Source organism: Quercus lobata, chromosome 3, assembly GCF_001633185.2.
Source record: "Quercus lobata isolate SW786 chromosome 3, ValleyOak3.0 Primary Assembly, whole genome shotgun sequence".
Lineage (NCBI taxonomy): Eukaryota > Viridiplantae > Streptophyta > Magnoliopsida > Fagales > Fagaceae > Quercus > Quercus lobata.
Window position 1 is genome coordinate 25,271,754 of NC_044906.1, and position 23,414 is coordinate 25,295,167.

Consider the following 23,414-nt stretch of genomic DNA (forward strand, 5'->3'; position numbering starts at 1 on the left):
TGCATCCTCTAGGCTTGCCTCATTCTTCTATAAATTGTATACTTCATCGTATCCTGTAAAGATCGAACATGGTTTACAAAATTCAGCATTCTCATAAGACATCTTGGTTACTTTATCGATTAATATGACGCAATGTTATTTATTAGATGCATTGACCACGGTACCACACAATGTTACTTTATGTTGATGATAAGATCATTACTGGAGATAACTTGCAAAGTTCTCAATCAACTTTTAATTCTGTAGTTTGTGATGAGGTAACAAAAGCAGCAGATGGCTAATATCACTAATGTATGTTACAACATTTGACAAGGATGCTACATGTGTGTGCGTGAGAGAGAGAGAGAGGAACAAACTAAAATAAAATCTAAATAAGAAAAGTCAAATAATATTTAAAACCCTATATTTAGAGGTGGTTTAATATTGTAACTTGAAATTTATAACTGTTACAAATTAAACCTTATAGTTTCATTAATTTCAAATTGAACCTCAACTTTTAAAATCATATCAATGTTTAAAATGATATGATTTTAAAAGTTCAGGGTTCAATTTGAAACTAGCAAAATTATAATGTTTAATTTGTAACAATCTAAAAAATAAATAAATAAATAAATAATTGTAAGTCTTAAACTTCAAGATTTAATTTGTAACCGCTCCTAAAGAATATGGTCTAGCAAGTATTTTACCCTAAAACAAAGTGAGGAACAAAATATCTAACAGAACATGACATAAAGCAACCACATTGGTTATCATTCTCAAAAAGTTTACAAACTAGTGTTGCTAATTTTGTGGTGTGAATGACATGGCTAGTTTTTAACATAAATCTGGCCATTCATTTCACAAAAACATGGCATTATTCAAGCGAAATGGACAATATCCATGAAAGTGTAAATAGAGTATTAGTTTTGTGGAGGAGTGTTAGCAAACTTCCATAGAAATTGCTCATTGCCTTGATAGCTTCTACCACCAGCTACTTCTTCGATTGGTACAGCATCAGTTATCTCCTTCAGGTCATCTTCTGTAAATTTCACGTTCAAAGAGCCAATATTGTCATCTAAGTTCTTGATCTTAGTTGTCCCTGTTAAAGTTCAAGGCAAATGAACATTGAGAAATAGCAAGTGAAAGTCTCAACTTGCCTCAACTTTTAAAATCTACAGTTCCAAAGGGCTCTAATACAAAAGCAACTGTTTATACTAAATAAATAAGATTGAAAATGAGAACATTAGTGAACTTTCCTGCCGAAAGAGAAAAGAAGATATATACACACAATCACCCTTAAACTATGTATGGAACTAGCAGTCCTCTCTTCCTAATTATCAAATTTTGAGTTTCCTGCCTGTGGGAGGTACAAAAGGGTGCACTGGACATAATAAAATTCCACTCTGCTTCATCATCATCATTCATGTAACACTTTCAATGAAAAGTAGATAACTCAGCTAAACCTTGATTAATGTTGTTAGATTTTTTCTTAATACAGTTCCCTATATATTTAGCGTACCTGCATATATTTTTTAGCAATTTTAATATCAAAAACACATAATTGACTCATGATTTATTATTCCTCAAAATCAAACTACCACTCCTGCAAAAAGTCAGTAACTAGCCAGCCGTATGGCCAATGATGCCTTCAAGACATTGTGATCACAAACCATAACCCATAATAAAATCTGATTTAGTTATGACCACAGCCTAGGACTATGCTTATGAATATGTTAACAGGAAATTAAAATCTGAGTTTTTCTGAGGCCGTTATGACATCAGAGTGGGCAATATATATGTAATTTCCAGCCATGAAGTGGGTTGATATCCATTTATATGCTAAACTTTGAAACTTGAGGCAGGAAATCCTTACGTAACTTGGATTGGGATAATTCTGATATATTTCCTCAACTTCTATATCAACCTTGTCCACAATAAGATGCAGGAAATCTAAATATTACTTGTTTCAGCTTAAGTGGGGAAAAGAGCACACTTGTAGTCAAGTTAATTTCAATTTGAAGCACACAAAAGATAATAGTATTCATAACAAGAAATAGAATCTTCAGCGCTTTTCTTTCTCTTTTTGAAAACTTAAATACATAGCACATTTTTGACAAGTAATTAATCAGGACAAAAAACAAAAAATGAAAGCCAATTACCAGGTATGGGTGCAATGTCGTCTCCTTGTTTGAAAACCCATGCAAGTGCTAGCTGAGCAGGAGTGCATTGGTGCTTTCTAGCAAGTCTTTCTATTCGAGTATAAATGGTCTTGTTCTTCTCCAAATTTTCTCCATGGAACCGAGGGTGCTTGGCCTTATAGAAAATAAAAATTAAAAAAAATAAAGAAGCTGGTTTTCAGTTTCATTTGAAGAATTTTTATTGTTGTTATTACTATTTTATTATGGAGAAAGAACAAATTCTTGAAATCCTCTCTATAAGATGGTTCTTATAGTACAACAACAAAGCCTTAATCCCAAGCTTTTGGGGTTGGCTAGATTTTGAACAAAGTAATAATGCAGAAAGTGCGAAGAAAAGTTTATTTTAATTTAGTCTTGTTATGAGTAATAGGGGCAAAACAGTAATATCATGTACTTTATATATAAATAATATTTTATGTGTTAGGGTTTACTTATCAAACCCTAAAACACTTTCACAGTAAACAACAAGTCTTATAAATTTTGGGTCAATTGTACTTTCATTGGACAATTGGATTTTTTTTTTTTTTTTTTAATAAGTAATAAGGATTTATTGATTAATTGATTTCAAAAAGAAAGAGACACCCAAGTACACAAGAAGTATACAAGGGAGTACATATCAAATACAAAAATTACATAAATCAAGTAAATCCAAAATAGAAGAAAAATGTTGGTTTCTCCACACTGAGAACCAGTCCAATAAGGTTCTGAAAAATAGAAACTTGAGATCAGGCATAGAATGCTCATTGTCTTCAAAACACCTACTGGCTACTACTTCTTTCCTTCCAAATACACCACATCAAACAATGAGAAACAACCATCCATATATCTCCATTTTGATGGCAACCAAATCGACCTTGCCAGCAAGCAAAAAGCTCAACAACAGACATTAGCATAACCCAACAAACTCCAAATAAACCAAAAACCATGTCCCACAACTCCAGAGCAACCGAACAATGAAGGAATAGATGGTCAACAGTTTCATTATTACATTTGCACATATAACACCAATCCAAAATGCAAACCTTTCTTTTCCTTAAATTGTCAATTGTCAGACATTTCCCCAAGGCAACGATCCATACAAGGAAAGCAACTCTAGAAGAAATCTTCTGCTTCCAAATGCTTTTCCAAGGGAAAAATTGTTCATTGTGGCCAACTAGAAGATGGTAGAACGCACTAACCATAAACCCCTTACTCTTACAAGGTAGCCAACATCTTTTATCCTCCCCAATCCCCCTTACAGGAGTACTATAAATGGTATTTATGAAGCTCCAAACATCCCTACAAAAATTTATCTCCCAATGAAGGACTCCATTGGAGTACCTCATTAGATCAGCCACACTCGCCTCTTTGTTTCAACAAATCCAATATAATTCAGGATAGCAGTCTACAAGAGGAGATGATCCACACCATCTATCTAGCCAAAACTGCACTTTTGATCCATCTCCAATTTCATACAGAAAAAACCGAGATAAAGAGGGCCACCCCCTTCTAATATTTTTCCACAAACTAACTCAATATGGACCAGAGTTTATATGAGTGAATAAGGTTATTAGTAGTTTATTTAAATTTCCTTTAGTCAAAAGTATTTTTGTTATTCAATACACGACTCTCCCAAGGTGTTGCTGCATCCATTTCGGTTTTGTCCTGTGTCAACTGATCGGAGTCAGCCATATGTATTCTTCTTCACCGCTATTCTATCCGATCAAAAATCATACTTTGTCACCTCCTTAATCAATATATCATTTTTTACTACTACTAATGTTACCTTAAGCCTTCCACTATTTTCTTTTGTGGATATATTTGAGATAATTTAGTTCATAAAAGAGATCGAAGGAACACAAAGATAAGAGATCTAGGGAACAAAAATACCCGTTTGTTTCTTCAATACTTATGTATAATTTCTCATCAATAAAATTGATTTACTTATAGAAAAATGAAGGGAAAATAACTAATTTGGTTCCTGAAGCTTACAAGAAGTTATATTTTCTCCCTAACATTAGGCAGGTCAACGAGTTGAGGCAGTTTGGGTTTGGTATCAACCTGCTACTTGACTAACTCTTTTTTGGGTTGGGAACTTCCCTGCATGTTGTTTACTAGATTATGGGTTGAAGTGGATAACACCCCAGTTTTGGGTGAGCGGTTGGGGTTGTTTGGCAGGGAAGGAGAAGAGCAGAAGTGAGTGGAGAGGGTCAGTGATGAGTGGTAATGAGTAGATGACATGACACAACAAAGTGCTAACTAATGCCAACAGATGACGTGGCACAACTTAGCGATGATTTGGAAATTGGAAACATATACGGACCTTTTTGTTCTTTTCACTTATCTGTGAATAGTTATTACTCTTCTACCTCATCTTCCTATCATTCTAGGTGGACTTCCAATTGGCAAATCATCATCTAAGTCATGTCAGGTTAGCTATTTGACGTGACAGGTCATCTATTGTATGTGTGAGCCAGATAGAAAAGCTTAGTTGAAAAACGTTAAAAATGTCAGCAACTTGTTTGCAAATTTTCAAATATTAGAGACGAAATTGGAACTTCTTGTAAACTGCAAGAACTAAAATAGTTGTTTTCCCTTGTAGGAATTTTTCACTTGATAATATTGAAGTATGCATTGCTCAAAAAGAAAACAATTATTGCCTGAAGAATTGTGCAGAAAATTTGAAAGTCCACAAATAAAGGAGAAACATTATTGGTGAAATATGTACCAGGCGGCTATTTGCATTCAAATTTTCCACAACTCCTTTGCCAGCGAAAAAACCACGACCAAGAGGACTGTATGGAACTATACCAATGCCAAGCTCCCTACATGAACAATGGCATCAAGAGAGCATTCTCATGCTTTTGGATAAGATAATTACATATAATGAAATCAAAGCTGCCTACACAAAATGGATACAAAACCAAATAAATTTTCCTTATAGTGGCAGTCATTCAAAGAAGATAATGGTCTTTGAAACCTAAGGGAAGACACAATGACTAATGAACAAGCAGCTCTAAATTTAACTCCACATCTAGAACAAATGAACATTGTAATCTTCTTATATGTGGAAGTACTCATGAGGCCAAAATTATAAAAAAACATCACCTGTGAACAAAATAAACCTGCAAAGTGGAATTATCTCCTCCTCGATATCACGACTCCAGAGAGACCACTCCATTTGCACAGCTGAGATGGGATGCACAGCATGTGCCCTCCTTATTGTGTCTGGGCTGGCTTCAGATAAACCAATATATTTGACTTTTCCCTCATCTACCAGTTTCTTAAGTTCACCAACCTACATTGCAATAAGATGTATTTAATCATATCTGCCGCTTAGATCCCACCATCTACATTGAAATAATGAATTTGCAGAGAATTTCATAATTTCAAATTACAAAAAAGCAAGCAAGAATTTTTAAAATCACCCATTGCAGGCATCTAGTTGAAAGAGCAAGAGAATCACTTACAGTTTCTTCTATGGGTACTTTTGTGTCTACCCGATGCTGATAATACAGATCAATATATTGCACATCAAGACGCTGCAAGCTAGCCTCACAGCTTGAGCGAACATACTCAGGGCTACCATTCACCTGCGTCTGAGGAAATCCTGATTTTTGGACGCCAAATTTGGTGGCTATTTGAATTTTCTCTCTTGGCAACTGTTTCAAGGCCTGAAAGATATAAACTACTTTCAGTTAAATAGCACAGAATTTTAACGTGGTTCTCGATCAATTAACTAACAGATAATATAAAAAGTAGTAACAAAACTTTCACATCTGTGACCATCTTCAGATTTACTACCAGATAGGAACAAAAACATTTGACTTCTTGAGCTAGTAAAAGTAAATATTAGTGTCTTTTACCTTTCCAATAAGAATTTCATTAGAATGGGGTCCATAAACATCAGATGTATCAAAGAAAGTGATTCCCTTATTGAATGCATACTTTACTATTGAGATTCCATCCTCCACAGAGAATGGAGAATTTTGGGCTTCAGTCAGGGACATACATCCAAACCCCAACTTTGAGACCTGGGGGGAAAAAAGAAGAGTTTAGAATTACAAAGAAATGAGAAACAAAAAGTTAAGAATAAATGTAGTAGAATGATAATAGAGCGTGTTGGAATATTCATGAGTGAGTATTGTAGTTAGTTAAGTAGTGAGTTTCCACATTGGATAATAATGGCAAGAGTGAATGGTTCATATGACATAATTAGGCTCTAATTCATAGGCTTAAGCTTTTGGGTCAAATGTTATCCCTATATGTTATATTAACTCAACTAGAATATCCCCAAGTGTTATGTCCCCAACAGAGCGCAGCAAAATATTTTAGTACAAAAACTATTCCTTAAAACCTTAGAACCTATGCATCTTGAACATTGGGAAAGATTAACCAGAGGATTTCATGGTTATAGATTATTTATGCAGGTTCAACCTTATGTTGGGACTCTTGATGGAAGAAAGAAATGGGACTACTAAGGTTTAAAGTCTCCATACCTCTATCAACTTTTATTTCTCCAAAGCCTCCCACATTACAACATATGAAGCACAAGATTGAAGGACTTTAAAACATGCAAATCTTAGGTGCTGAAAATAGAAAAGATGAAGGAGCATAAGTTTGTTAATTCCAGAAACTCTCCATGACCATAGTCTCAATTATATAGTTTAAGATCATTATCCAACATATACGTATTAAAATGACACTTAACTTCAAAATCTCCCCACCAACTCAAATTGGTGTATGTGTATCATATATATGTTCTCAGAATACTAGATGGCATCTGTAGTGTTGACACAAATCTCATGTCTTCACAAGAAAACAACAAATCCCTGTGGACTTAAAATTTATCTTAAAAGTTTAACAATCAGCTCAATCTATTTAGTTCATCATGTTGACTTGGTTATGAGGTAATACAAATGGCTGCTTTAGTGTAGTGTCATAACAGAGTTCCAAGGGCATCATAACCTCAAAACACAATTGAATTATGAGAGTCTCAAGGGATCATAACCTCAAAACACAATTCAATCATAACTAGTATAATCAAATTGTTCTAAACTCTTGCTTTGTCATTCGAGTTTAAACTTGCAGCCGCAATAGTTATTCATTATTCCAAACCTTATAGATTATCTCCTATTAAATCATAAAAGTATGTGATTAAATAATTAAATTTACCATATCCTAATAGCTTAAGCTTTTGAGACTATCTGTAATTTAGCATGGTATGTAAGCATGAGATCCTGAGTTCAATCTTTGTCTCCTCCACTCTATTTCGCATTTAAAATCCCAACTCACTAGTGCGGGGGAATGTTAAAAGTATGTGGTTAAATGACTACAAAACCGAAGCCATTAACTGCTTATGACTTGAATATAAAATTGTGTTTCTTAGGGATGACTTTCAATTCCTTCTGTGGTAGTAAGTTCTCATTGAAGGGCGTCAAATGAGTATAGAAAACATCATTTTTGCAGCAACATCTCAAGATAGGTACAGTTTAACACTTCTCTACAAACTTATTCTCAATTTATAGCATGTGACTAAACTAAACAGCTTCATAGAAATCGTTTCAAATTTATGATGCACTGCTCCTTGCCTCTAATTAACACACTAGTTAACTTTGTCCCCACTCCCCACCGTACTTTTTAACACACAGGGTACTATATGCAAGAGGAATTTTTTCATAATGATAACACTTCACAGCTTATGATCACAAAAAGGTAACTAGGCAATACCCATCATCGGTTTTCAACCATTCGTGATTTGAGTTTGAGACTCAAACTTAATAGTCAATCAGTGTTGAGTTACTGTGGATGGGTTTTCAAAGAAATATGACTTGAACATATACAAAGTGGAAGTTTCTTAAAAAGGAAAAAAAAAAAATTGAAATGGGTATTCAAGGAGTGGCGTTTAGATTTACCTCAAGGCCTTCGTTGCCCAGTTTCAGCCTTGGAATTTGGACTTCGTTCCCTTCCGCCATCTTCCAAATTTTGTGTTTTTCTTTTCAATGTCTGCATGTATAAGTTGCTGAGATGATGAAGTGTTAGATATATAGTAAAACGCTAATTTTGACCCAAAAAGAAGGAAAGAAAGTGAGGCTTAAACCCTCTAAATGATACATTTTTCAGTTTTTAAATAACATTAAATATATTTTTATATATTTCCTTACAAAAAAAAAATTACAAATAACATTAATCAAATTTCTCTACCGACAGATCCTAAAACTCCAAAGTTGCTATTTCACAACCAAATTCATTAAAAACTCACTCTATTGGGGTAGGTAGTGGTAAAAATTTATGCCACCTTGCTGAAGTAAGTTGTCATATTTGCAAACTACTATAGCTGGGTGGTAAACTTAAATATTAGTATTATTTTAAGTAGTGTGTGGGTTTGGTAGAGAGAGAAAGACAAAAAGGTAGAGAGATGGAAGAGTTGTTTTGTTTTTTATATTATTTGATGGTATAGTTTATATTATTTTAATAAATTGTATGTAAAAATAGAAATTAAGATGTTAAGTGAATTGTAAAATGAGATAGTAAAATAAATAAAGTAGTGTTTGAGAATATTTAATAGGTGTTTTTTTACATCCTTTATTGCTAGTGCTCTAATGATAGTTACATAACAGTGTAGCACACATAATGCCACCTCAACTAGGATTGAGATTAGGTACAATACCTAGGGTACTGTCAATTCCTTTGAATGGTTGAGATTGATAATTACAAAAAGCGACTTTCAATCTCAACCATTGATTCAAAAAAGTTAAGAAAAATTTTAAAGAAGTAAACAGTGAAAGTTAAAAAAATGAAAAGTGAAAAAAAAATTGTGAGTGGAAATGGTAAATTGCACCTGGTGCAATACCCTAGATATCGCACCGGATTCTAATCCCCTCAACTAATACAGGATTTCAAATAAAATCTGTGTTAAATATATTTTCATAACCAATCTTAAATAGTAGATTGATGACTTAATCCGAGTTTACCACAAATGTTTTTTTTTATCTAATAATAACAATTTGTCACGTAAAACTTGTAAAAATATTTTAAATTTAACATTTTTCACTAAACATAATTTCACTATTTTACAATTATAATTAAATTCGTGACATGATCTTAAAAGAGTAAGCACAATTTAAAAGAAAAGATTCAAAACGTAGTCACTGATAGCTGACTTCAAAGAATTCTAAAGTTTCTAACCAAATGAATTGGATGTGCCTAAAGAGTTGAGTTTTTTACTTTTTATTTTTAAGAAAACCGTAGGGGTTAATGGCTGCGGATTTATTTATTTATTTATTGATAATTTTGAGTGTGCATTTATTAATTGATTATTTTGAAAAAGAAAATTATAACACTAATCACTATCATGATAAATATATAAAAAAAAAGGGTTTAAAAATCAAATTTTTTATTTTTTTTCGTAAAATACATTAAAAAATATTTTCTAAATCATTGTGGTCAAGACATTAGTTAACTTTTCTGTTTTAAATTAAGTATTAACCATTTGACACTGCCCCCGCACACACTTGTGACCGTTGCCATATGTTAAAAAAATCTATCAAATTTTGTCCAATCACTTATTCTAACTAGCATGTAATCCATGCAAACACATGGATACATTTAAAATTAAACACAATTTTTATTATAAAAATTTAAATAATTAGTCAAATTATTATAAAAAAAAAAGGCATGTAACACAAACATACATATGGATACATTTAAAATTAAACACTATTTTTATCATAAAAATATAAATAATTAGTCAAATTATTTATAAAAAGGTAAATGTAATTAGTCACATATTAAAATTCTTACCTAAATTTAATACTACTTATGATAATTTTTTTCTAATTTTTAATAAGATAAAATGTGTGGTGATTTTTGTTGTGTGGTGATATTTATTAAGTATATGTGATTTTTTTTTTTTTTTGAAATAGTTCATTAATATTAGATTTTTAATATTTTGCACTCATTAACTCACTTGGCACAAAGATTAAAAAAAATTAAGTGAACACATGGCACAAATTTAAGTGGATAATTATAGTGTAGTCCCCACATAAATTTAGACACATAACACAAAATTGGATTCTAATTTCATATTCTAATTGAACTTTCTCTCGGATTTACCTATTTATATATATATATATATATATATATTCCCACCAGCCATTCTCCCTATCATCCATGAAAAATTTGTCCATGTAACCAAACAAACATTGGTTTCAGCTTCTAGCATCCTTCTCCCTCTCCCCCAAATGTTGGCTAGCTAGAGTAGAGACTACTGACTAGAGGTCCAATTGGAATTGAAGTGGGTTCTATGGTTGTAGAATCCATCAAGGAAGCGTTTTCATTTATACATATATAAATATATATATATATATATATATTTATCTCTAAAAACTGAACTGTAGCATTTATTATTGCTACGCTGCTGTTGATCCACATTAGTGGTCACATCACTATTTTATTTTTATTTTTTTTGGTTTTCCATCTTTATTGATTGTCTATTGCAAAATTAATTCTTTGTGGCCAAATGTAATACACTACATGTCATCATAAATTCTAATTGTTTATTGTCTATATTGAAAGCTCCTTTCAACATTGAGTGTCATTTTCTTTCCATCCTATTCCTTACACACACACACACACACAATACATTTTGCTACTCAATCATTGAGCCACATCATCCACTTATTTTTTTATCTCTTCTTTTATTTTTCAAACTTTTCTTCTCACTACTATCTACAAAAAAACAAAAACAAAAAACTTCTTCTTCTCCATACTATGGTTACACTTTATCCAACATTTCCCTTCCATCTTTGTCTCTTTATCTCCCCCACTACTCTCTACTTCACCATTACACTTCCTTCATCATTTCTCATAACTTGACTCTTCTTCATCCCATTTTGTTTGTACACATTTATGGTTACACTTCCTCCAACCTTTCTCTTCCCTCATTGCCTCTTTACCTCCCCCACTACTCTTTACTTTATTACATTTCCTTCATCATTTTCTATTTTCTTTTTTATAACTTCACTCTTCTTCTTCCCATTTTAATTGTATAAATTTAATATCATTTCTCCCATTCAATCCATATTTTTACCACACAAAAACCATGAGTACTCTCTCTCTTGGTGAATTTTTGTTCTTTTTTATAATTTTAATTAAGATTGATGGTTTAAAAAAAAATGTGTTTTTTTTAATTTTATAATTTTTCATTAAAAAGTCTTCTCTCTCCCTTTTATAGCTTTGGTTGAATTTTGGTTTAGGTTAATACTTAGATTTTTATTTTTTATTTTATTTTTTTTTTTTTTGGAAATAGGAATTTGAGTTTATATCAAAACACAATTAACATGGTTATGAATTTGAATATACCTACCAATTATTTGAACAATAAATTATGATAAAGTCAATCATTTATTTCGTTGGTTACATTTTAATTTTGGTTAAGATAAATTTGAAATTTTGTGATGAGTTTTGATTACATGATATCTCCTTATTCTTTAAGAGATTTGAAACTTATAAATTTTAGTTATATATTAGGTTAATATAACACACTACAACAAAAATTAGAAAGATATGGTTCACTTTAAAAAAAATATTAATCAAACATACAAAAAATAATAGAATAATATATTTGTAGAGATAAAAAGATAAAAAATACTTGTTGAAATCTTTTTAAAAAATTGACAATACTTGAAGTAAGTGTTACTTTTTATATATTACATCCTATTATATAATATTTATATATATTCTCATGCATTGCGTAGGTTTGCGACTAGTTAGATTAATGGTGTGGGTTTATTTGGTTTTGGAAAGAACATTTAGCCATTTATAGGTTTCATGTTGTCTGGTTTATGACAAGAGTTTATTAATGAGTATGGTGCTTTGAATTTCAAAGTGATCTTAGATGTCCAAATATCCTTCGGATAACAAAATCATGGATGTTGATGTACACAAATCTCTTTGGAAGGTATGGATATCAAATATCCAAACCATCATATGATACGCAAATTGTGCAAAACCTATGAAAATCGTGTACGTAGATATTCGGTAAATTTGGATATTCGTTAGAAGTTTTGGATGTCAGATATTTAGACCTTTTTAAGATTTTGTATCACTTAACCAAATTGTGGATGTGGATGTACACAATTTTGGACATTCCTTGGAAGATTTGGATTTCAAACGTCCAAACCACCTTATGATACTCAAGTTATGTGTAACCTATATAAATCATGGGTGTTGATATTCACAAATGTAGATGTTTGATGGAAGGTCTGGATGTCAGATATCCAAATGTTCTTAGGAGAGTGTATCACCTAACCAAATGATTGATGTTGATGTACATACAATTTTGGGCATTCTCTAGAAGATCTGGGTGTCAAATGTCCAAACCATCTTAAGTTACTCAAGTTTTGTATAATCTATGGAAAATTGTGGACGCTAATATTCACAAATGTGGATATTCTTGGGAAGGTTTGGATATCAAACGTCCAAGCCTCCTCAAGATTGTGTATCACCTAACCAAATGGTGGATATTGATGTACGTAATTTTTGGACATTTTCTAGAAGGTTTGGATGCCAAATGTCCAAATCGCCTTATGATACTTTAGTTGTGTATATATTATGGAAATGTGGAAATTGATATTCACAAATATGGATATTCTTTAGAAGGTTTGGATGTCAAGTGTCCAAATTTGCTTTAGATTTTGTATCACCTAACAAAATAGTGGATGTTGATGTACACAGTTCTAGATATTCTCATGAAGGTTTGGATTCGAATGTCAAAACCACATTATGATACTCAAGTTGTGTATATCCTATGGAAATAGTAGAAATTGATATTCTCAGTTCAGTCCACTTAAATTCTATTTTGTCTATTTCAATCAATTTTGACCTAGTTCTGTCTATTTGGTCCACTTCAATTCATTCAGTCCAATTTAATGACGTTTTGAGAGGAGAGGTTTGTGTAGAAAGAGAAGTTACTTCAGTGACAATTATGTCATATTCTCAGCGTAATGTAAGTAGGTTCTGGATAAAATTACTCTTTTTTTTTTAATAAATATTTTAGTCTTTTTTTTTCTTTTTTTCTTTTTTTTTTAATAATATATGTAATGAATTTACTTATATTTGCGTCATTTTTAGGTCATTCAAGATATACAGAGGATGAACCATTTGTAAGAACGACTAGAAACAAATTCTAACCATACATTATATTATTTACAAAACATTTTGGCTTATATAATAATTGAATGTAAAGTACATTATGCTTCCTTGAAAAAGAAATTAAAAACACTTTCAAATAACAAATATTGATAGTGTAATTTAGAAAATCTTACATATTGCATCAAGTATCAACTATACTTTGTTAGAAAATAATCACATCATTAAAAAGGATTTAAGACAAACACTTATACATTTCATCTACTATTTCATTATTCATTTAACATAAAAATAAAAACAAATTGTCAAAATTTTCCACATATTGCACAAGTGCCCACTAGTAAATATACAAAAGGAGAGGAACAAACTCCCAAAATATCCATATAAGAAGAAAAAAAAAAAAAATTTAAAACCTACACTTTAAGGGAAGTTTCAAATTTAATCCTAAAATTTAATACTCTTACAATTTAAACCTTTTAGTTTCAAATTTAACCCTGCACTTTTAATACTGTATTAATTTAAACCCCCTACTCAAACCTAAAGAGTTCAAGGTTTAAATTGATATAATTTTAAAACTTTAGGACTCAATTTGAAACTAGTAAAATTATAATGTTTAATTTGTAAGTCTTAAACTTCAAAATTCATTTGTAACCACTCCTAAAGAATATGGTCTAACATGTAATTTACCCTAAAACAAAGTGAGGAACAAACTATCAAAACATCCAATAGAGCGTGACATAAAGCAACCACGTTGGTATTATTCTCAAAAAGTTTACATAATAGTGTTCCTTTTTCTTTTTGGAGAAAGACATAATAGTGTTCCTAATCTGCTGAGTGAATACATAGCTAGTTATTAACATAAATCTACCCATTCACTTCACAAAAACATGGCATTATCCAAGTGAAATGGACAGCTCCATAGTGGAGATAATTAATTTTTAGGAGGAGTGTTAGCGAACTTCCATTGAAAATGATCCATGTTTTGATAGCTTCTTCCACCTGCCACATCTTCGATTGGTACAGCATCTGATATCTCCTTCAGGTCTTCTTCTGTAAGTTTCACGTTCAAAGAGCCGATATTGTTTTCCAGGTTCTTGATCTTACTTGTCCCTGTAAAAGTTCAAGCCAAATGAACATGAGAAATAGCAGGCGAAACTTGAAAGTCTCAACTTGCCTCCTTTTTAAAATGTAGGAGGCATAAGAGATTTGGCAAATTGGATAATAAAATTTCACAAACAATTCAAAAGGGATCTGAGTAAAAAAGCAACGGTTAGTGTTTATACTAAATAAATATAATTGAAAATGAGCATATTAGTGAACTTTCTTGCTGAAAGAGAAAAGGAGATATATACACTCAAAATTATATACATTTACATTTACAATCGTCCTTAAAATATCCATGGAACTATCAATCCTCTCTTCTTGATTATCAATTTTTGCTGCAAAAAAAAAAATAATAATAAAATAAAACTCCAAATTTCCTGCCTGTGGAGGTACCAAAGGGTTTACTGAACATAAAATTCCACTCTGCTTCATCATCTTCATTCATGTAACACTTCCAATGAAAAGTAAATCAAATGCCAATAGGTTTTTCTGACGAGCTCAACTAAACCTTGATCAATGCTGTCAGATTTTTCTAAACACAGCTCCCAATATATTTAGCAGATCTGCTAATATATTTTAGAAATTACACATGGTTGACTCATGATATTAATTTTTATTCCTCAAAACCATACTACCACTCATTCAAAAAGTTAAAAACTAGCCTGTATGGCCAATGATGCCTTCAAGACATTGTGATCATAAACATGAACCCAAAATAAAATCTTTTTTTAGTTATGACCACAACCTAACACTATGTTTATAAATATTTTAACATTAAATTATAATCTCTGATTTTTTTTCTGAGGCTGTTATGGCACTATAGCAGGCAATATTTACGTAGTCTCCAGCCATGAAATGGGTTGTTATCCATTTATATAGTTTAAAACTTGAGGCAGGAAAACCTTATGGAACTCAATAGGGATACTTGTGATATTTTTCCATGACTTGTATGTCAACTTTGTCTTCTATAAGATGCAGGTGATCTTAATTCTACTTGTTGCAGCTTAAAAGGGGAAGTGCATTACAGACTTGGAGTCAAGCTAACTCAATTTGAAGCACACAAAAGATAATGGTATAAATAACAATGAATAAAATCTTCAGCCACTTTTCCTCGTCTGTTTTTGAAAACTTAAATACAGAGCACAGTTTTTCACTAAAGTAATTAATCATGACCAAAAAAAAAAATGAAAGCCAATTACCAGGTATGGGTGCAACGTCTTGTCCCTGTTTGAAAACCCATGCAAGAGCTAGCTGAGCAGGAGAGCATTGGTGCTTTCTAGCAAGGTTTTCTATGCGACTATAAATGGTCTTGTTCTTGTCCAAATTCTCTCCTTGGAAACGAGGGTGCAACGCCTAATAAGAAAAAAGAAGAACAGCTGGATGTCAGTTTCATTTAAAACTTTTTATTTATTTATTTATTGTTACTATTACTACTGTTAAGGGGAAATGCCAAATTCTTGAAATCCTTTATATAAGATGGTTCTAAAGTTTAACAACAAAGTCTCAATCCCAAAACTTTGGAGTCGGCTATAATTTCTCAACCAAAAAATAATGCGGGAAGTGTGAAGTGAATTAATTTATTTTAAGTCTTATTAGTAAGTTACTTATTAGTACTTTACTCCTAGGATATCTATCTTTTTATTTTTTGGTTCTTCAATTGTTTTGCTGCATCCATTCTGCATTCGTCCTATGTTAAAGAACTTGGTCAACAATGTGTATTCTTAGCCATATATATTCTTCTATGCCATTCTATCCTTACAAAATCATACTCTATCACTTCCATAGTTAATATATCTTTTCTTACTACTTTTATTTATGTTTTTTAAGGTCTTCTTCTATTTCGTTTTGTTCTCTTGGCTTGAATTAAATCATTCCTTCTCATTGGTGTATCAAGCACTTTCTTTTGTAAATGACTAAGCAACTCTTTCTTATCTTTGCATCAATAGGAGCCACCAATCTTTAAAGGAATACCTTCATTTTGTACACTTTCTTCTTCTTTTTTTCCCCAGCTTATCTATAACATTCTTATTTTAGTTAAGCTTATTTTATTATCATGTTGATTCTTAATAGCTCAAAACTCAATACGATAGATCATAGCTAGTCTTAAGCTAAAAAACATAATATTGCCAAAAAAATAGCAATTATGATAAATTCAAAATAAAATAAATGCTGCATTTACGTGAAAATTTTTCAGTGGAAATTGCTTTAAGAAAAAATATACATATTAGATGTTACAATGTATAATTCTTTTAAAGCCAACTGAATAAACAGTGGCTAAGGTCCAACTCTTTAAGAAATATAGCGTAGAATATAGTTCCATAATGTGTAATGTGGCAAGTATGGAAGGAGAGGAAAAGGAGGACCTTTGAGGCATAGGAGTTATCTACAGACATGATAAAGTTAAAGTCTTGATAAATTCTACTCTATATGATTTCATAGATTCATTGTACTTTTGACTTTTCAAGGGGAATTGTTAGATGTATTGGCAAAATACCCCAGGTTTCTTCTGTACTTGTATAGCTTTTCATCAATAAAATTGATTTACTTATAAAAAAAATGAAGGGAATACAACTATTTTGGTTCCTGAAGTTTACTAGAAGTTCTAATTTGCTCCCTAACATTAGGGGTGTCTTTAAGTTACCCACCAACCAACTGCCTCCTTTTTTATTCAATAAACTTGAAGTATGCATTGATCAAAGAATGCAGGCAATTTGACAGTCAATGCATAAATGAGAAAAAACATTGGTGAAATATGTACCAAGGAGCTATTTGCATCCAAATTTTCCACAATTCCTTTGCCAGCAAAAAAACCACGACCAAGAGGACTGTATGGAACTATTCCAATGCCAAGCTCCCTACATGAACAAAAGCATTTGTACAGCTGGGCAATGAACAAGAAGATCTAAATTTTAAATTTTCAAATTAAGAAAGGAAGAACATGTCAGTGGTGTAAACATGGAAGCACTCATGAGACCAAAATTAATAAAAATATCATTCGTGAAGTGTGAACTGAATAAACCTGCATAGTGGAATTATCTCATCCTCAATATCACGAGTCCAGATAGACCACTCCATTTGTACAGCTGTGATGGGATGCACAGCATGTGCCCTCCTTATTGTATCGGGGCTGGCTTCAGACAGACCAATATACTTGACTTTTCCCTCATTTACCAGTTTCTTAAGTTCACCAACCTACATTCCAAAAATATGTATCAAATCAAATTTACCACCTGGATCTCACCATCTACAATGAAATAATGAATGCAGAGAATTTGATAATTTCAAATTATGAACAATCAAGAATTTCATAGGCATCTAGTGAAAGAGCAAGAGAATCACTTACAGTGTCTTCTATGGGTACTTTTGTGTCTACCCGATGCTGATAATACAGATCAATGTATTGCACATCAAGGCGCTTCAAGCTAGCCTCACAGCATGAGCGAACATACTCAGGGCTACCGTTCACTTGCATGTGAGGAAATCCTACTTTTTCAATGCCAAATTTGGTGGCTATCTGAATTTTCTCTCTTGGCAACTGCTTCAAGGCCTAAAAGATATAAACTTCTTTCAGGTAATAGCACAGAGTTTTAACATGGTCCTCATTATTAATCAATTCACTAACAACAAAACATATAGAAGATAGTATCACAGAGAAATTTCCACATCTTCAACCATCTTAAGATTTACCACCAGATAGGAACAAAAACATTTAACTTCTTGAGCTAGTAAAAGTAAAAATTAGTGCCGTTTACCTTTCCAAGCAGAATTTCATTAGAATGGGGTCCATAAGCGTCAGATGTATCAAAGAAAGTGATACCCTTACTGAAAGCATACTTTATTATTGAGATCCCGTCCTCCTCAGGGATAGGAGAATTGTAGGCTCCAGTCAGGGACATACATCCAAACCCCAGCTTTGAGACCTGAAAAGAAAAGGTGAGAGAGAGTTTAGAATTAAAAAGAAATGAGAAACAAAAAGTTGGCAAAACATGCAATAGAAAGAAAATAGAGCGCAGCAAACTATTTTAGCAGAAAAAAAATTTCCTTAAAGCCTTAGAACCTATGCATCTTGAACATTGGGAAAGATTAATTGCAAGATTTCAAGGTTATAGATTATTTATGTAGGTCCAGCCTTACGTTGAGACTCTTGATGTAAGAAAGAAACAGAACTATTAAGGTCTAAAGTTTCTATCCTTTCTATCAATTTTAATCTCTGAAGCCTCCCACATGTTAACATATGAAGCACACAAGATTGATGGACTTTAATACATACAAATATTACGTGCTGAAAATCAAAAGGATGAAAGACCAGGAGTTTGTTGATTCCAGCATCTCACCACAACAGTAGTCGATTATATAGCATAGACGATTACCAGAAAAGGTTCTTAGTATAGTAGGCAAGAGAATAGTAACTATTTAAGAGATGGCATTTGTCACAAACCTCTTGTCTTCACAAGAAAAAACAAATCTTTTTGGACTCAGACTTTATAGTAAAAGTTTCCCAATCACCTCAATCTGTTAAGTTTATCATGTTGACCTGTTTTGAGGCATATAGATGGCTGCTTTGGTGCCATGACAGAGTTTCAAGGGCATCATAATCTCAAAAAACAATTCAATTATAAGTATAATCAAATTGCTCTAAACTCTTGTTTTGTCATTCCCACTTAAATTTTCTGGCACAAGTAGTTTCTCACTAGGCCAAAGCTTAAAGATTACCTCTTATTAAATCATTCCTGTTCTCTGAGGTTGATCCAAGCTCATGCTTTGAATATAGAATTGTGGTTCTTAGGGATGACGCAATTCTTGCTGCAGTAGGAAGTTCTTATTGAACAGTAATACTATTGACACAACTTTTTTTTTTTTTTTTTCACAACAAATTTTACAATTTCTGAGTTGGTCAACTGTGAGTGGTGGACACAACTGTCATTCACAGACCCACAAATTTTTCTCCATCAATTAGAGTTGACCAACTCAACAATTGTAAAATTTGTTGTGAATAAAAGTGTATCTTATCATTTTCACTTATTGGAGGGTGCCAAATGTCTTTAGAAGACATCATTATTGCAGCAAGCAAGCCACATCTCAAGACAGCTACAATGGAACACTTCTCTACAAACCGAGAGAGAGAGAGAAAAAAAAAAAAAAAAGTTTGGGGGGAGGAGGGGGGGTGGGAGGGTAAGACTGTACCAATCACCTCTCTTAGACTTTGAAGAAGTGGGAACTCTATACACTGGCCATGACCTTTTTGGTCTGTGTCTCTAACTAGCATTCAGTTAACACCATATTTTTACAAAAATAAACTGTACATATACCGTACAATCTGCAAGAGTGTTATTTTCATAATAGTACTCCTAACACCTAGAAGCTTCTGATCACATAAAGGTAACTTGGAAACTCCCAAAATCAGTTTTAATTTTCTTCTAATCTTTCCTTCCTTCATGTCTCCTCAAAAGATTACGGCTTAGGATTTAAAACTATCATCAGGAATTATAGCCATGCAAATTCGTGAATTTCATGGAAATTAAATGAGCTATCTTGTAAGTTTACATTACATATTAGCTTCATCATTCAGGAGCATATCTGTTAAAAAAATAAATAAAAGAGCTATCATTGATGGTACTGGATAAGCTTCCATCAAATATTCCGAGAAGCTATTATGTAGATGGGTTAATGTAACCTTAAAATCTCGAAATAGACCAAATTATGCAGATGGGTTTCCAAAGAAATGTGAGTTGGACATATACAAAGTGGAAGTTTCTTGAAATTTAAAAAATTAAAAAGATGAAGAAGAAGAAGAAAGAAATGGGTATATTCACAATTCAAGAAATGTGATTGGGTTTTCACCTCAAAGCCTTGATTGCCCAGTTTCACCTTTGGAATTTGGACTTCTTTCCCTTCTGCCATCTTCCAAATTCTGTGTTTTTCTTTTGAAGATTTTCAATGTCTTAGGATTTCCCTGTTCATTTATCAACAACATCAGATATATATAGAGCAGTGGAGGTAATAATAACATTGCAAAAAAGAAAGAAAAATGTAAAGACTAGTTTAGTTTTAAAATTTTGGTAAAGACATGTACCTAGGATTAGGAGTTGAAGTGAGAATAAGTGATAACTGCTGTCAGTGGCAGCCACTACACTTATTTATAGTATCGAATCAAAATACTACACATATTTATAGACATATTCCAATTTTTAACCTTTGTTTCATCATTGATTATGTCATTGATTAGTGTTCCTATTTCTTTCGGATAATGTGAATAATTTAATGTGTGATAAGAATGGTACACGCTGGCAAGAACTTTCAGTTCTCCCCGAATAAATTGAGCAATTTCCCACTTGCCGCCATCTCTTCCGTCATTGATTATGTCACTTTCCCTTTTACAAAAATGGCTATGCTAACCCGCTTTTGAAAAATAGTTAACCATTTATTTTAGAAAAGTTTTAATATTACTGTCAAAATATTAATTATTTTTTTTCTTTTCACATAAAATATTTTTTTAAATAGATTATTAATTATTACTCTAAAAGCATCTTATAGTATTTTCTTTACTAAAATATAGTTTTAAGAATAAAAATTATTTTACAATTTTTTTGGTCACATTTTTGGCGTGATAAACTGTGGGTGGGTTAGGACTCACAATTTTTTTTCATCAATCACACTCCATAATGTCACAATTGTAATAAAAAGTTATGAAAAATTATGTGGTTATAGACTTTTTCAAATAAAAATGGGGGTCTTTTTTTGGGTGCGTAGGCATCTGAGTTTGGAAATTCAATAAATTTGAAAAGTTATTAATTTATATATAAAAAAAAAGAGTAGGAAATTAATAATATTATTATTTAAATTTGAGTGATTAACCATCACTTTTATATGGACCCACTATTTTTTCTTCACCAATCATACCCTGCTACATTAGAGTTGTGACAAAAAAATTTGTGGAATACTTTGTGGTTTTAGAGCATTCACATTAGCTCTTTTTATAAATGTGTAAAATATAGATTTTGACCACTTTTACACATTTTGAACCAAAAAACACTTCACATCAGTCCATTTAAAAGTGTGTAAACTTTTGTAAAATTATCAACTAACTACAGTACCCGTGTAAATTTACACGGGCACTGTAGCATGTGTATTTAGTTTTTTTTCTCTCCTCTGTACCTAACTCTCACCTCCTTCTCTCTCTCAGGCACTGTGCGCTCTCTCTTTCTCTCACAAAAAACCCACTCCATTCTTTCATCCTCAGTTCTCTCTCCCTCTCTCACATCTCTCTCTATCGTTCAAAGCATGCCACCAGAGTTCACAGCATGGCGAGATCGGCGCGTGGCGTGGTCTCGATGGTGCCGGTGTGGGTTTAGGTCGATGATCGATGGCGACAACATGGGGAGGTCTCGATGGTGGTTTAATCTGAGTTTATGGTGTGGGTTGGTCTTGGTTTGTGTGGGTTTGCTTGGTCTAGGTTGATTTGGGTTGTGGGTTGATCTGGGTATGTGTGGAGGCGTGGAGGCATGGAGACGATGGCGTTTTGATCAGCGTTGATTTTTCTTTGTGTGGGTTGATCGGTGTTGGTTGATCTGATGTTGATTTTTCTTTGATTTTGGGTGGAGATCGAGTGGGTTCTAATGGAGTTTTGATCGGCGTGTCTGAAGATCAATTTCTGATTTAATGACTTTTGGTTTCTGATGATGGTGGTGATGGTGGCTGTGGGTCTATGAGAGAGAGGGGCAGTGAGGGAGTGAATACTAAAAAATTGTAAAATAATGAATATTTTATTGAATAAATGTGTAGAATAGATAAACTGATGTAGGTGTTTTGTAAAAGTGGATGTGTAAAATAGAAAAAGTAGGTTTTTTCGTGTAAAATAGACAAAAAATTTAAATGAACTGATGTAAATGCTCTTAGAATTTTTCAAATTAAAAATGAAGGTCTTTTTTTTTTCGTATTTTTTTGGGGTATGGATCTCTGGGATTGGAAATTGTATAAATTTGGAAGGTCATCAATTTCAAAAAAAAAGAAAAAAGAGTAGGCAATTAATAATACTATTGTTTTATCTGCCACATCATAGTGACAAAAAAAACTGTGGAATAAATTGTGTTCTTGCACTTTTTTCAAATCAAAATGGAGGTTTTTTTTTTTTGGGTATGAGTGTCTCAGTTTGGAAATTGGATAAATTTGGAAGGTCATCGATTTCAACCAAAAAAAAAAGTAGGCAATTAATAATATTGTTTAATTTCTCCCAACAAATCAAAATGAAGGTCTTTTTTTTTTTTTTTTTTTTTTTTTTTTTTTGCATTTTTTTTTGGGTATGAACGTCTGGGTTTGGAAATTGGATAAATTTAGAAGGTCATCAAATTTTTATTTTTTTTTAAGTATGCAATTAATAATAATATTTTTTAATTTGCCACATCACAACTGTGAATAAAAAAAAGTTATAGAATAATTTGTGGGTTTAAACTTTTTCAAATCAAAATAGAGGTCTTTCTTTTCTTTTTCTTTTTTTTTTTTTTTTTTTTTTTTTTTTTGGTATGGGCATTTGGGTGTTGAAATTGGATAAATCTGGAAAGTTGTCAATTTTTTTTTTTAAAAAAAGGTAAGAAATTAATAATATTGTTTAATTTCTCCCAACAAATAAAAAATGGAGGGTTTTTTTTTTTTTTTTTTGGGGGGGGGATGGTATGAGCGTCTAGATTTGGAAATTTGATAAATTTGAAAGGTTATCAACTTCAAAAAAAAAAAAAAAAAAGTAGGCAATTAATAATACTATTGTTTAATTCTCTCAAAAAAAGAAGTGGAAAATTTTGGAAGGTCATCAACTTCAACAAGAAAAAAAAGTATGCAATTGATAATACTATTGTTTAATTTCTCCCAAAAATAGAAGTGAACAAAAAAATGCACCAGCCGGGAATCGAACCCGGGTCTGTACCGTGGCAGGGTACTATTCTACCACTAGACCACTGGTGCGTTGATGGTTGGCTGTTCTGTGAATTCAATATTACGCCAGTCATCATA

The 23,414-nt window shown here is 32.1% G+C and overlaps 2 protein-coding genes and 1 non-coding gene across 3 annotated transcripts; all 3 read right to left on the bottom strand.

Moving 5' to 3' along the window:
- Positions 1 to 698: 698 nt before the first annotated feature.
- LOC115980054 (probable aldo-keto reductase 1) lies at positions 699 to 8,212 on the bottom strand. The gene is made up of 7 exons (XM_031102254.1): positions 8,072 to 8,212; positions 6,023 to 6,190; positions 5,627 to 5,830; positions 5,282 to 5,454; positions 4,885 to 4,981; positions 2,139 to 2,292; positions 699 to 1,078 (listed from the first exon to the last, which is right to left on the bottom strand). Exons 1-7 carry the CDS (start codon positions 8,129 to 8,131, stop codon positions 900 to 902), a joined length of 1,035 nt encoding a protein of 344 aa, XP_030958114.1. The 5' UTR covers positions 8,132 to 8,212; the 3' UTR covers positions 699 to 899.
- Positions 8,213 to 14,035: 5,823 nt separating this feature from the next.
- Positions 14,036 to 20,724, bottom strand: LOC115980055 (probable aldo-keto reductase 1). Its single transcript, XM_031102255.1, has 8 exons — positions 20,485 to 20,724; positions 20,253 to 20,364; positions 18,164 to 18,331; positions 17,755 to 17,958; positions 17,431 to 17,603; positions 17,170 to 17,266; positions 15,611 to 15,764; positions 14,036 to 14,417 (listed from the first exon to the last, which is right to left on the bottom strand). Exons 2-8 carry the CDS (start codon positions 20,310 to 20,312, stop codon positions 14,239 to 14,241), a joined length of 1,035 nt encoding a protein of 344 aa, XP_030958115.1. The 5' UTR covers positions 20,313 to 20,364; positions 20,485 to 20,724; the 3' UTR covers positions 14,036 to 14,238.
- Positions 20,725 to 23,295: 2,571 nt separating this feature from the next.
- On the bottom strand, positions 23,296 to 23,366 carry TRNAG-GCC. Its single transcript has one exon. It is a non-coding gene; the product is annotated as a tRNA-Gly (tRNA).
- Positions 23,367 to 23,414: the final 48 nt, after the last annotated feature.